This window comes from Ictalurus furcatus, chromosome 7, assembly GCF_023375685.1.
Source record: "Ictalurus furcatus strain D&B chromosome 7, Billie_1.0, whole genome shotgun sequence".
Lineage (NCBI taxonomy): Eukaryota > Metazoa > Chordata > Actinopteri > Siluriformes > Ictaluridae > Ictalurus > Ictalurus furcatus.
The window spans coordinates 23,197,171-23,210,513 of record NC_071261.1 but is presented as its reverse complement, the minus strand read 5'-3'; the positions used below and the strand labels follow the sequence as shown (position 1 = coordinate 23,210,513).

Genomic DNA, 13,343 nt, shown 5'->3' with positions numbered 1-13,343 from the left:
AGACAAACATATACACACACAACACCAGAAAGTTTAGAAACCTTCATCCAGCATAATAACCGATACACAGCGGAACGACTCTCAAAGCTGCACAACGTAAAGCCCGAATGGCTCTTTGCGAACTTGCATAAAAGTAAACTCACGGAACTCGCGCGCTGAAATCCGCTCCGTCGCTGCCCGACTCAGAAAACACTCACCGCGCGGTGTGCGCTGCTCAGACGCGGGGGCGGGGCTTCCAGCTGTCAATCACACCGCCCTCACATCCCTGCAAGCGTACAGTACAAAACGGAGTAGTGCTGCTATCTATGTCTACATCTCATCATTGTGTTACAGGTCATGGTAGTGAATCAAAACTTTACACAAACTTTTCCTGCACACGAGTAATGATTCAGCTTAACCAAACAATTAATGCACATAATTAAAAGAAATCAAAGTCAAAATAAGAAGTGAAAAATAAGACTAAATTCAGTAATATTTCAGTAATATTCAGTAATATTCAGTAAGATTCAGCTAGCTGTAATTATACTTATGATGATGGTTGGTCTATTAAATAAGGACTGTTAGATATTTATGCTCCGGATAAATAATTCGAATGGTTACAAATGCTGAATAATGATAATAATAATAATAATAATAATAATAATAATAATAATAAAGATCAGTAGTCAGTATCGAGCTTTGAGAAAGGTCACTCAGTTTAAATGAAATAGCCTAAGTGTATGTCTTTGTAGCCTATCTATTAAAATAAATTGCCCACAAAATAAAACATAGGCAATCTGTTTACATTTATAACAAAGTCCCAGTTAAAGACAATCATCGAGGGGCTGAGTTCACTTGCTTTAATTAGGTTATTCTGCCCAGCAAGTAATCTAACAATATCAAGTCTTTATATGACCCAGACGTTGTTTTATCCTACTATCTCCATTTCACTACAAATATGAAGACTAAAACATTTCCCTTATTAAAGTGGTGTAGGCTATTAAAACTTCAATTCCTCCGTTATTTAGACGAGTATTATTATTATCTAGGCGATAGTTTCTCTTGAGGGACTATTTGCTTTAAAGGCGGAGTAATTCGAAAGTAGTCCGGCCCCGCAGGTTAAGGCGTCAGAGAAAAAGTTAAGGTCGCAGTAGGCAACGGTCCTATAGCTGAAGAGCCTGGAGACTTGAGAAGAATCCGCCTTTTTAGTTTGGGAGGAGAAAAAAAAACAAACAAAACAAAACAACACTCCATATTACAGTAAAGTCATCAGGGGAATATGAGAAGTTCCACATGCGCTCGAGGTCGTAATTGTCGATGTTGAGAGGGTGGTTTCTTTAAAAATGAATAAAAAGTTAAAGAGTCTGCAGAACCTCGTCGCCGTGCTACTCTTCATATCTCTGTCCATAGGGGTTCAGCAGTCCGAGTCTGCGGTAAGTACCTGTAGGCTACATTGTTCTGTAGAGTAATTACCGCTTATAATGAAGTTGTAGCACAGCTTTATTCACTCGCAGTCTTTTTTTTTCTTTCCGCGAATGGCGCGCGAGTAGAGTCCGACGCACGCGCGTCTCAGCTGAAAGTTTATAAATAGAGGTGGTTAGCTTACTTTAAAAAATGGATGCATTGTTTTTTTTCTTGTTGTTGTTCTTGTTCATTAAATTAGTAATAGAAGAACGTATAGCGTTGTATTTATTTACCGGTATGTTATGCAAACTTGCACGGGGACATGAGAAAGACGGCTCTGGGGTTTGCTGCACGGGGCAATGGAGCGCATCCTGTGTTCCGCAGCTCGGTCCTGCTCTCCTGCACGGGTGCGACATGTGCAAACACGCCGAGTCTCTGATTTCTAATTTCTGATTTCTGCTGAAAACCCAAGTCCAGATCTGAGTCGACTTTGCGGGAAGAGATTTGCAAAATCAATAACATAATGGTGTTAATGTTTGGGTTTGGAAAATAGTAAAAAACAAACAAACAAACAAACAAAAAAAAACACAACATTACGGATTTCTTGGCACATAAATAAAGAAACAAATAAATAAAAAACGAGTGTATTAATGCATTTAAAAAGTTTTGGTTTGTTGAGAGCTTTAAACCTGTAGCTGCATCAGTTATAGCTACCAGATTATAGTTATTGCAACATTTTCATTTCTGATTGAATATGATGTCTGATTAAACCTTCCTCATCCTGACCCAATGACTCGAAATGAAAACACATACACACAAATAACGTTCTACTAATATTTTCATGAAAATTGGCAGGTATGAACAAGTTATTTTAAGTCAATTAATAATCTATGATCAGGTGGTGGGTTTTTTACTCAGAGATTGAGATTATTAATGATCACCTGGATATAGAGTGGTCAGCTTAGCCAAGACAACTGACAGGAGAGATTGTCATGATCTGTGAGATGCACATCATCATGGGAATGGATTTGCATTTAGTGGTTCTGTGGGCATGACTTCCATGCCCAAAGGTTCCAGTAGGAACTGTAATGCGCTGATCTAGGATGCATGTGTCCACTCTTATCATTGATAGACCACAGGAATGTACTGGATCTCCTTTAAGGAATCCAAGAGCTCTTTCTCTGAATCCTGTGGTTCCGCCCCATTTCATCAGGGAGGAATAAAGTAAGGCATGAGCAAAGGCATATAGATCTGTCTCCACCCCCTTTACCCGACAGGTTGGTGCATTGAAGGAACGTTACATACAGCATGCCATATTGTGTGTGCAACCACTTAAGTTCTACAGGCCTTTAGGCAAGACATACTGTATAGTCAGTGCGTGTATGTTTGAGTGATGCCAGTGAGTGCCATAAGGAAGACCAGGTATTCATGCTTGGAGCTACTCAAGTGTGTGTGCAGCTCCAACAGGCCCCTCTGTTTGATAAAGGCATGTAAGTGGATCAGGAGTTTTGAGTATGGAACTGTAAAGTGCACTTATTTCTGGATATCACAGACACAAATCCAGCATTTAAAGCGAAAGTAAGACTGTAGTAATAAGTGCTCTGGAGAAAGACTGAGAAGGACACTGTTTATTAAATGAAATTGGTCATTGTAAACGAGTAAATATTTTGTTGCTAAGAGTGAATTTTGTCTGTTCAGGAAAAGTATTAAGTAAGGGCAACCGAAGCTGCAAACGATGGTTGTCTTGTCATTAATTGAGCCGCGGTCTGTTCTCAGTGGTTAGCGGAAATGATTAATGAGATGTGTTTAAAATTAAACGATGGGCTGCATGTCCTGTGTCAGCTACAGAGATGAAATCTCGACATCTCAACATTCGTGACCACTGAAGATTGCCCTGCAGTTTGAGAACCTACAGCCCCCCCCCCCCCCTTTTTTTTTTTTGGAATGGCAGAGCCTTTTAACTCAGTTCAGCGTGGAATGTGCACTTATGATTCCTGCCCAATGTCTCTGTGAAACAATGCCACCTAGTGGACCTTCTGTCCATCAGCACATGACCTGGAATTTCATGTATGATAAAGTTCAGGGGGAAAAAAGGCCTCTTTTTTTGGGCAAGTTTGGGCAGCAGTAAGCATCGTTTAACTCAGTCGGTTTGTTTCACTGTGTTTCTATTGATTCTTAAGGCTTGAGTTATATTTAAACCTGTTGTTTGAGGTACGTTCATTTGGAAATGAGGTTTAGCTTTCTGTTGATGGAAATCGTTGCTTGCCAGGTGAAGATGTTCTGCTGTAATGCACATCATGAGGGTCTCCTTTGAACCTGTTACACATGAGGAAATCTGTAACCACCTTTCTTCAACAATGCTGGTGTGTGTGTGCGTGTGTGTGTGAGTGTGTCTGGGTGTGTGTGCAGCACACTATAGGCTTCATGCATAACCGACTCCTTTTTTTCATATTAACCATAGCTTATTTGATGTAAAGTATATTTTTATTCCATTTTATTCCATTCTCTGCTAAATTATTTCTTTCTGTGATAAAAAATAACATTCAAGTCTATCAAAGTGCTTTAAAATTATTCTAATTATTGAAGTATCTTCAAGTTTTGTGATATTTTTTTATCGTTGTCCATACAAACAGGTGTATAAACGTGTACATTTCCATGCTTAAATGTGTGTATATATTTTTATTTTTATAATTTCTTTTTTACATATACATATGTACACACATGTGTACCTGAGTGGAGTTATCTGTTTATCTGTGTGTTTGTGTAAGAGCGCACCGTCGGGTGTAGGACTACAATAAAAAGCCAGACCAGGAGGAATGAGTCCCCGCCATCCGCTATCTGCCTTCCTAGCCAAAACATCCATTCAAGCTAGAGATATGCATCCAGACAGGAGTGATGACAAGAGCAGGATGGATGCCGTTGCCCTCTTTCATTTTCTGGATATATTCATCTTCAGTAACTGCTTTATCCAGGTCAGGGTCACGGTAGATCTTGGGAACACCGGACATGAGGTGGGGACACACCCTGTATGGGACACTAGTTCATTGTAGGGCACCTGGAGGCAAGTATAATCCAGTAAATTCCATTTCAGCAAACAGAACTAAGATCACACTGCTTTTTTCACAGCCATTCTTGCGAGGAATATCTTCTCATCTTTCCTGATGGGAAGTTCTGATGTCTCTCACATCTGAGTTCTGATGTCTCTCACTATGTTGAGTTGGGTTCAGCTTTCTGGATAGAAATCATGCTAGTGAGGATCAGTTCTTCAGTCTTAGAAATCTCAGCCATGACATTACATCTCATTACATGTCACTTGTTCCACTTAAGCCCCATCTCAGGTGGGATGAGTGTGTGTGTTTGTGTAACAGTATGCACTGAGAAACAAACTGTGAATCTAGAAATGGGGCATTCACTGTTCCTATGTGAACACTGGGCACAAGGCAGGAATACCCCCTGGATGGGACGCCACTCTATTGCAGAGCATCACATAAACTCATTCACATCTAGGGGTAATTTAGAGTAGTATACACATACCACTATGTTTTGGGAAGGTGAGGTGAATCAGGAGAACTCACAGGAAACCCATGCAGACAGGAGTGAACCTCAGAACCCTGAGCTGTGAGGCTGGAATGGTTATCTGCTGCCCCGCTATGCCACACTATATAACCAACAATAATTCAAGAATTTTCTTTCTTTCCTGGCAATTCCCACCCATCAGCCAGGTCTCACTTTTTACACAGCTATCAGCTGCTGAAGGTTTATTCTGTCTCTTCCTCAGATACACATAAAGCCAGCCAACTACAACTTTCCGAACAGCTGCTTATGCTGCATATAGGGCAGTGTAACACTCTCAGAGGAAAGCGCTATCTGCCCTCTTTTTTTACTTTTAAATGTGTATTGACTTTGTGATTTCTTTTTTTTTCCCTGTATGACTCCATGTTTTTTTACCTAACTCTAACCCTATCTCCTGATCTCAGTCTGAGGAATGTTCTGGACCCACTCCTGTAACATCTGGGTACAGAAAAAAGAGCGAGAGAGAGAACAGTTTATCTGTTTCTCCAGACATAGTGTTTTTTGTTATCTCCCTTATTTGTTCCATGAGATCTGTTGCTGTACATCGTACACGGATATCACACACATCTCCTCATGTCTGATGCTGTACAAAAAGTTAAACACAGGCTGAAAGGGCTCCTCGCGCATAAACATTGAACTGTTGCGTTTTCCGTCTATTTTTAAGTTCACTTAACTCCTGTAAAAAGACATAATAACATAATAACTCCTGAAAAAGACATAATAACTGCAGCAAGACTCAAGACAGACACAGCATAAACACTGGATAAACAAGCCTGTCTATCCACAAATTGATTTTTATTTACGGATTTATTATGTACTAGCCACAGGCTCAGGAAAGCCTTAAGATGAAAAAATTCACCTTTTTATCTGAGGCAGATCTGAGGCAGTGCAAAAATGCATCATGTCCTAAATATCTTGTTAATGGATCCATATGAATTACTACAAATGCAGTCAACTTGAACTCTAGCTGTATTCTTGTTTTTATACTACTCATGAGTTACCGAGTGATAGCTGAACATGAGGTGAAATTTATGCCTGATGGATCTGCACTGGTGCAAGGAGTCCCAGGGTTAAAATGATGTAACCACAGTCATTACAGCCGATGTTCAGATGCATGTCTTTGAATCTTATTATAGCCTAATATAGGGTGTTGGGATTATGCACTATGGCCAAAAGCACGTGGATGCCTGACCAAAGCAGCCACATGTGGTTCTTCCCCAAACTGTTGCTACAAAGTTGGACGCACACAATTTTATAGAACGTCTTTACTGTATATGCTGTAGCAGTACAATTTTCCTTCACTGTAACTAAGAGGCCCAAACCTTTTCCAGCATGACAGTGTCTCTGTGCACAAAATGAGGTCCATAAAGACATGATTTGCCAAGGTTGGAGTGGAAGAATGTGAGTGTCATGCACAGACCCCTGACCTCAACCCCACTGAACACCTTTAGGATGAACTGGAATGCCGACTGCATACCAGGCCTCTTTACCCGACATCAGTGCCCTATCTCTATAATGCACTTGTGGCTGAATGAGCACAAATTCCCACAGCCACGCCTGAAAATCTAGTGGAAAACCTTCCCAGAAGAGTGGGGGTTATTATAACATCTGGAATGGGATGTTCAAAAAGCACGTATGGGTGTGATGGTCAGGTGGCAAACTTTCAGCCGTATAGAGAATATATGCCTCAGGAAAGAAAGAGAGAGAGAGATTTAAAAAAAAAAGAATATTTATGAAATGTTTGCAAAAATAAACAGACCGATAATGAAAATATGGTGCAAAATGTATTTTACATATATTTTAGAAAAAAGTGCATTGTGACATTGATATTAGATCATCATATGACCCAGCCTAGCAGAAATAGTATTTAGAAATTAACACATTTCTGATGGTGTTTTACTGCTACACTACTACCACTAAGTCTCGTTGGTGGATTTCATTCCGTGACCTGGATGAAGAAATGATCTGGGAACAGAACAGAAATGTGTTCCTAGGTGGTTAGTCCATTGTGGTTTGTAGTAGGGATGGGCGATATGGACTTAAAACTATATCACGATATTCTCTGGTATTTATTGCAATAACGATATCAGTGACGAAATAAATACAGTACCATGCACCATTATTTATGGCTACAAGTGATAGCTGTGATCTTGAGAGCCTCAAACATAAACATTGATCTAAAAACAAAAAAACGATATTCTCCTCGTTCAACGGTAAACTCCTCCTCAGCTTCACGTCCACCTTCCGCCATACTCATTTTCACTCTGCACATGAGCTGTGAATGGGTCACCGACAATGCACACAGAAATGCGTCATCAACTAGGCTTTATTGTTATTATCACGGGAAGACTAATTCTTATTATGGGGAGAATTTCTACCGGTATATCGCAAACTATAAGATAACGCCCTTCCCTAGTTTGTAGATGCCATCTATATCTGTGTCTCAGAGCGGAGGCTGAGCTGGCTGCTTGTGAGAGGAGCTCGTTATGACGAGACCCTCCGGCACATTCCTGATGGATGGGATAGTGATGCTGTTGTCTTTTGCTGAATCAGGCTTTTGAGAAGGATGGCATGGCTCACTGGTCTGGGTCAGGCCACCTACATGAGCTCATCAGTGTTTCAAGTGGTGGCATTTTATTATATTTATAAGACACAATATTGTTGGGATATTGTTGAATTGTTGAGATTTTTCACTTGTATTTTTCTCTTTTAGATGTATAATGGATACGGTCAGCAGTAGCAGGATTACAAATTTACTTACTTACTTACTTACTTACTCACTTACTTACAGCACTAAGACTCAACCTCAGTCTAAAGAGCAGACCAAAGCCCATAAAAATGTCAGCGGAATGTTGCCATATGTCCAGTGCATTTAGGTTTACATAGCTGGTCTCACTCTGCATCCAGGGTGTCCCCGCCTTGTGCCCCGAGTTCCCTGGGATAGGCTTCAGACTCCCCTGCGACCCCGTGTAGGATAACCAGTATGGAAAATGGATGGATGGATGGATAGCTAGTCTCACTAATGTCTATATAAGTGGCAGGATAAGAAAGAATGTTTTTAGTGTTATTATATACTCTATAATGATATTCAGTAAAGTGTTGATGTACATTCATACTGACGGAGCGGCATCCCAGAACCAGGCTCTTATGCACTGTAACTGACAGGAGAGGACGAGGGATGGCAAGCCACAGTTGAATGAGTGTATTAATGACAGAAGTGGTGTTTGGCCTTGATCTAGATGTCTGTTTCTGCACGTGGAGAGACAACACTCTTTTGGCGGAGCTGCAGGAACAGATAAGACATCTCTCTTAAAGATGTGATATCTCTCTCTCACACACACACACACACACACACACTCTCTCTCTCTCCGAACACTTCTCTCTGTCTGTCCTTTGAGCTGTTTCTTTCCTCTTTTCCCTCTTACTTTCCCAATCCATTCATAGTTGAGGATTATATTCTCTGAGAAACATGTTATTGTATATTTTTAGTATTATCTATAAGGTTTTTTTGTTACACAGAAATGCATTCTGTGCAGACATGAGCATATTCACACGAGTATCCTGGTTTACAGCAACGGAGAATATAATAATCTCAACCGGACCGCGCTCCGAATTCAGATGCTCAGCATCTATGAGACATTACTGCCGCACAGGAAGAGCCACACATATCACAATATATCACACCACCAAGCAGTGTTTTACACACACATTATAATATCTGTTTTCCGTTGTCTGGATGTCTAGGCTGATTTAAGTCCAGGTAGTAATTACTTATTCCAGTAGGGATATGTGGTTTGCTGCTTTTAAACGTCACTGAATCAAACTACAGATGGAGTGGCTGTATGATATGTTCTATTATAATCATTATCGTAGCACTGTCCTTTGTAATAGGCTATAATCATAGAAATGAATATAGTTCCTCTGAACAGATTTGCAGTGTGAGTTTGAACATCTTGACCAACAGAATGTTTGATTAATAAGGGATTCTGTGAAGGATTGGTGTTTTCTTTCAGAATCATTCACTCTTGTCTTCAGTCGTGTCATACAGTAATGAAATCCTCATCAGGCATATCCAGGTGTTGTTAGCATTAATTCTATTGAAGTGTCATCTTTCTGTTGCCATTTCACACTTGTCTTGATCTTCTCTTGCTGCTTTTCTTTCACTCTCTTGCTTGTCTTTATACAGTATCCCTCCCAATACTTTAATGTTTTTGTCTATAACCTGTTGCAAGCCTCTCGTTTCTTAAAGTTTTGTCCCCATCTTTCTTTCTTTTTTTCCTTACTTGGTGATTTTAATTGAGCATCAGACTGAAAATTATTTTACGCCTTTGTCCTTTTATTAAACTCAACACTCAATCGAGTCAAAAGCCAAACTACCAAAAAAAGCCAGAATAACTGGAAAGTGATTATTTTTTTTTTAATACCAATTTTAGACGACAGTATTGGTTAACGACATGTTGATACTTCCATGCTTTCTTACTTTCTTACTTGCTTTGTCTGCCGTTCACTGGATTTTGGTGTTTTCTTTCCCTGCTTTCCTTTCCTTATTTCTATCATCTGCTTCTGTTATCATAGTGGCTGACAATGCTGATCGTGCCAATCCACCTCTCCTCAGCAGAGCAAGTAAATGTCTACTCTGTTGCCTGTAAATGGTGGATACAGTCCACATGTGTCTTGTCCTGTATGCTGGATCTACAATGTGTCAGAATGTGATCCTAAATGATTATCTATACTTTCAGAAGGCTAATCCAAGCATGCCTTGCATCATTTGTCAGCTGCTGTGAAGTATTCAGTCTTTCATGCTATTGTGTAGCTTCAACTTAGAATTCATGGCAAATCACAGAAGTCCAGCTGAGTGTCCTTCATGTCAAGACTCTCACAGTACTCTGGTATCTGAGGTATTCCAGTGCCGAGCCTCCTTTTTTTCCTGGAACAACAAATTAATTTTCCCACATGTGGCCTAAAAAAACAAGACAAAAGCCATGATATTATATTATCACTGATGTTCAGGGAAAAAAAATCTAGAAGAAAAACAATCTATATTTATATTGTCTTAGTCTAATGCGTACTTTCATCTTTCGGCAACAGCAACATATACAGTATTGGTTATGCTGTATGCTTAAGTATGCTTAATGGAAAAGCATAAATAAGAGCCTAAAAGAAATAACTCGGTGTTCACAAGAGGTCTCTGAGCAACTGTGTTTAATCTGAGCATTGCTATGTAAGGCTTCTTTAAAGTGCAGTAAGTGCAGGATTGGCCTGCAGGTTTTAACATGCACAGGAGACAAAATCTGATCTGTAGCTCACAATGCAGTCATACCCTGTAAAGACTGATCCAAGGTCAGCTTTCATTCAGAAATATGATCCTTCTGCAGAACAGGAAGTGTTCTAAACATACGCCAATCAAGACCCAATGTGGTTATGTTAAGTTATCAATTTTGATTGCCCTTCACACAGCAGATGTGTACAAATATATAGAATATGTTGCTCTTTGTTTTAATCATCACTGTACATGTTTAACGTCCTCTCTAAATATTATTCCAATCCAGATGTTTCCTTCCGACCTCACACATGGGAAGCATGTCCAAACTCAAGCATAGTCCTCCTGAAGATTTGAAGTGTAAATATGTTTGTGGTTTGTGCATGCCGTGATTTCAGTAATAGTGTTATTCCATAAATCTATGCCTAAAGACAGTACATTTGTCTGCATTACTCTTTACAAGCAAATGATGATAGGAGAATGTAAAATTCACTCTGTGATAAAATCGCCAAATATGATTTACTTAATAAATCTCTTCTCAGAGAAATTCAGTAGCCACTATAACAAACTCATTGACTTTACCTCTTCATTTATTTCTTTTATGAAATGTTTGAAAGGCGAATGAGATATGAAGAAAAAACTCAAACATGCCAGTGGTGGAATTTATTTGTATGGATTATTCAGTCGTAAAGTGGTTCAGGTGGTTCACATAAATTTCTTTTGAGGCATGTACAGCTGCACCGCTGTGAATAATCCTTTCCTCTCTTGTACCACAGTTTGTAATGTCTGTTTCAGGTTAGTTTATGTCAGAATTTCCCGTGTTGAAGAACGAGAAGGCACGCTTCCGGGTCTGCAGTTGACATTATGATTTCTGTCCAGTCTCCGCCCCTCTATTGTCATTGCTTGTTTCCCTTATGTGCCATCATTGTTCTCAGCTGTTTTGTGTTTCACCCCTGATTACGTTTGTGATTTAAACCTCTCATGTGTCTATGTTCTTCACGAAGTATTAAGTGTTATCACCATACCAAGCTTTTGTTATATTGTTCTCATGTCTGGTTTTGGATCTTGTTCCTAGTTTCTCATTTAGTGCTTTGCCTTGCCTACTTCATGCTCATTTGCCATTCGCCTGAACCTCTTCCTGTTATGACCACACCTGTGTTTCATGATTTGGATTTGTCTGCTTATCTCTCCTATAATAAAGCTCTTCACTGCAATTGCATCCGTCCTAACCCTCATTACCTGACAGTTTATAACAGAAACCACAAAGAAGTAGTTCTAGTGTCTTGGCTGTATAGCTAGAATCCATCAGGTAACCATAGAGGAAACTGTGAAAATTGTGCATGGCTAAATGGCTGGAATGCCGTCAGATAATTTATCCAACAACTGAAGAGCATTTATGTTTGTTATTAATCTTTTATTAAGCCATTTTTCATAATGATTTTTTTTTTGGCTATGGTCTTATCTGAGTATCACTGTTCTTAAGGTGGTATTGGTGTCTAGGTCTGTATTTTGGTACTGTAGGCTGCCTGTCTGAGATGTGCTTAGTGTGGATGTTCTGTCCAAACACAGACATTCAAGTTATCAGAATAAGGATAAAGCAATAAAATGTCAGTAAGACATTTTCTTTCTGCATTGTGCAGATACGTATTAAAGTGTTTTCTGTCAGTACTCTGTGGCCATTTTAAAGTCAAGTTAGGTCAGGGCTTTATTGTTATTTCGGCCATACAGTATAGAGTTAGTACAGTACACAGTGAAACTGAAAAAACGTTCATCCAGGCCCATGGTTTTACATGGATCAACACAAATCTACATGAGACTACACATGAGTTTGCACTAATACAATTTAAACTTGTCATTCAGATGTACACTTTTTACTTCTCTTATAATTTCTTGTTTGTTCATCTTCTGCACCTTCTCATCTTCTTTCTCCTCTGGATTCTGTAATTTATTTTATTTTATTTCTCTCATCTGCTTTTGCTATTAGAGCACATGACTAGGGGGTTTCCCTTACTTTGAAAAAACCTAGTGTGTGTGTGTGTGTGTGTGTGTGGGTACAGGATTGGGTAGAGGCATTGCTGAACATGCTGAGCCCCCTCTCCCCGGAGATGTAAATGTTTATTCCATTAACCTGTAAACAGTGGACCGCCTACCTTCTTCTCAACTGCTTTTCCTGCTGTGATGGAATTTTGTTCATTGTGTACTTTCCTGATTTTATTCCATGCAGTTTCCTATACAGATTCATATTCATATTTAAACAGTTATTTGTCAGGAAAAAGGATTGACATGGCTTCTTTTTTCACCGAGCCTCTGAAATGCAGTTATAGCTTTTACCTTTAAATGTCAGTATTATTTACAGGACATCAAGGTGGTTTCACTTTCCTTCCATGGCAGCAGTGTGCATATTTCACGTTACTTTATCTCTCAATGTTTTGGTTGTGTGAGAGGGTTATTGTCTCTTACTGACTGACATGGATTCCCATGAATAAAATTACGTTAAATGTTCGAATTCTTATTATAGTTATTCAAGCAATTATTAGGATTAATTTAAAGCTCAGGACAGTAATCATATAGTATTTAAAGTTATTTATTTGCATGAGATTATTATACTACACATTAGCTTCCTTACACTGGCAACACCTTATTTATTATTAGCACGTATTTAATTTAAAATGCTAACGTATTACGATCTAAAATCATTAAGAATCAACAAATGAACATAAATGAATTTTAAAATATATATATAGTGTTAAATAGGAAAGAGTTTCATTGAGATGTGCGCACAAGATGATAAGTGTCCCACTAGAAACTGCAGGTCTTTGGTGTGCCACTTGTTTAATACAATCACATGGTTCATTTTGTACCATTTTGTTTTGTCTCTTCCACTAATAGAGAATAAATTGTAATAGAACATAAGTAAATGATGTTTTATTGGCAGTGCACATAAATCATATCGTGTCCTGCGTGTCTTAGCCTTTATTGATTTACTTTGATCCAGGAAGTTAGGACGCCAACAGTAGAATACAGTTTCTTCAAGAGATTTGTGGCTAGTTAAGGGTTTGCCATTTGCTAAAGGGTTATACTTATAAGCCTCTACAGTAGGTAAACATACAGTTGTAGGTTATGATAA

The 13,343-nt window shown here is 39.1% G+C and overlaps 2 protein-coding genes across 2 annotated transcripts in view; one reads left to right on the top strand and one right to left on the bottom strand.

Annotated features, from left to right (window-relative positions):
* The window catches only part of col4a6 (collagen, type IV, alpha 6), an 83,393-nt gene extending 83,110 nt beyond the window's left edge, over window positions 1–283 (bottom strand). The window contains exon 1 of the mRNA XM_053629318.1: window positions 144–283. The gene's annotated coding sequence lies outside the window, so the exon portion shown is untranslated. The remainder of the gene's footprint in view (window positions 1–143) is intronic.
* Window positions 284–1,143: 860 nt separating this feature from the next.
* col4a5 (collagen, type IV, alpha 5 (Alport syndrome)) overlaps window positions 1,144–13,343 on the top strand; it is a 50,099-nt gene continuing 37,899 nt past the window's right edge. Inside the window, exon 1 of the mRNA XM_053629316.1 lies at window positions 1,144–1,412. Within this exon, the coding sequence (XP_053485291.1) occupies window positions 1,323–1,412 (90 nt within the window). The 5' untranslated portion in view covers window positions 1,144–1,322. The remainder of the gene's footprint in view (window positions 1,413–13,343) is intronic.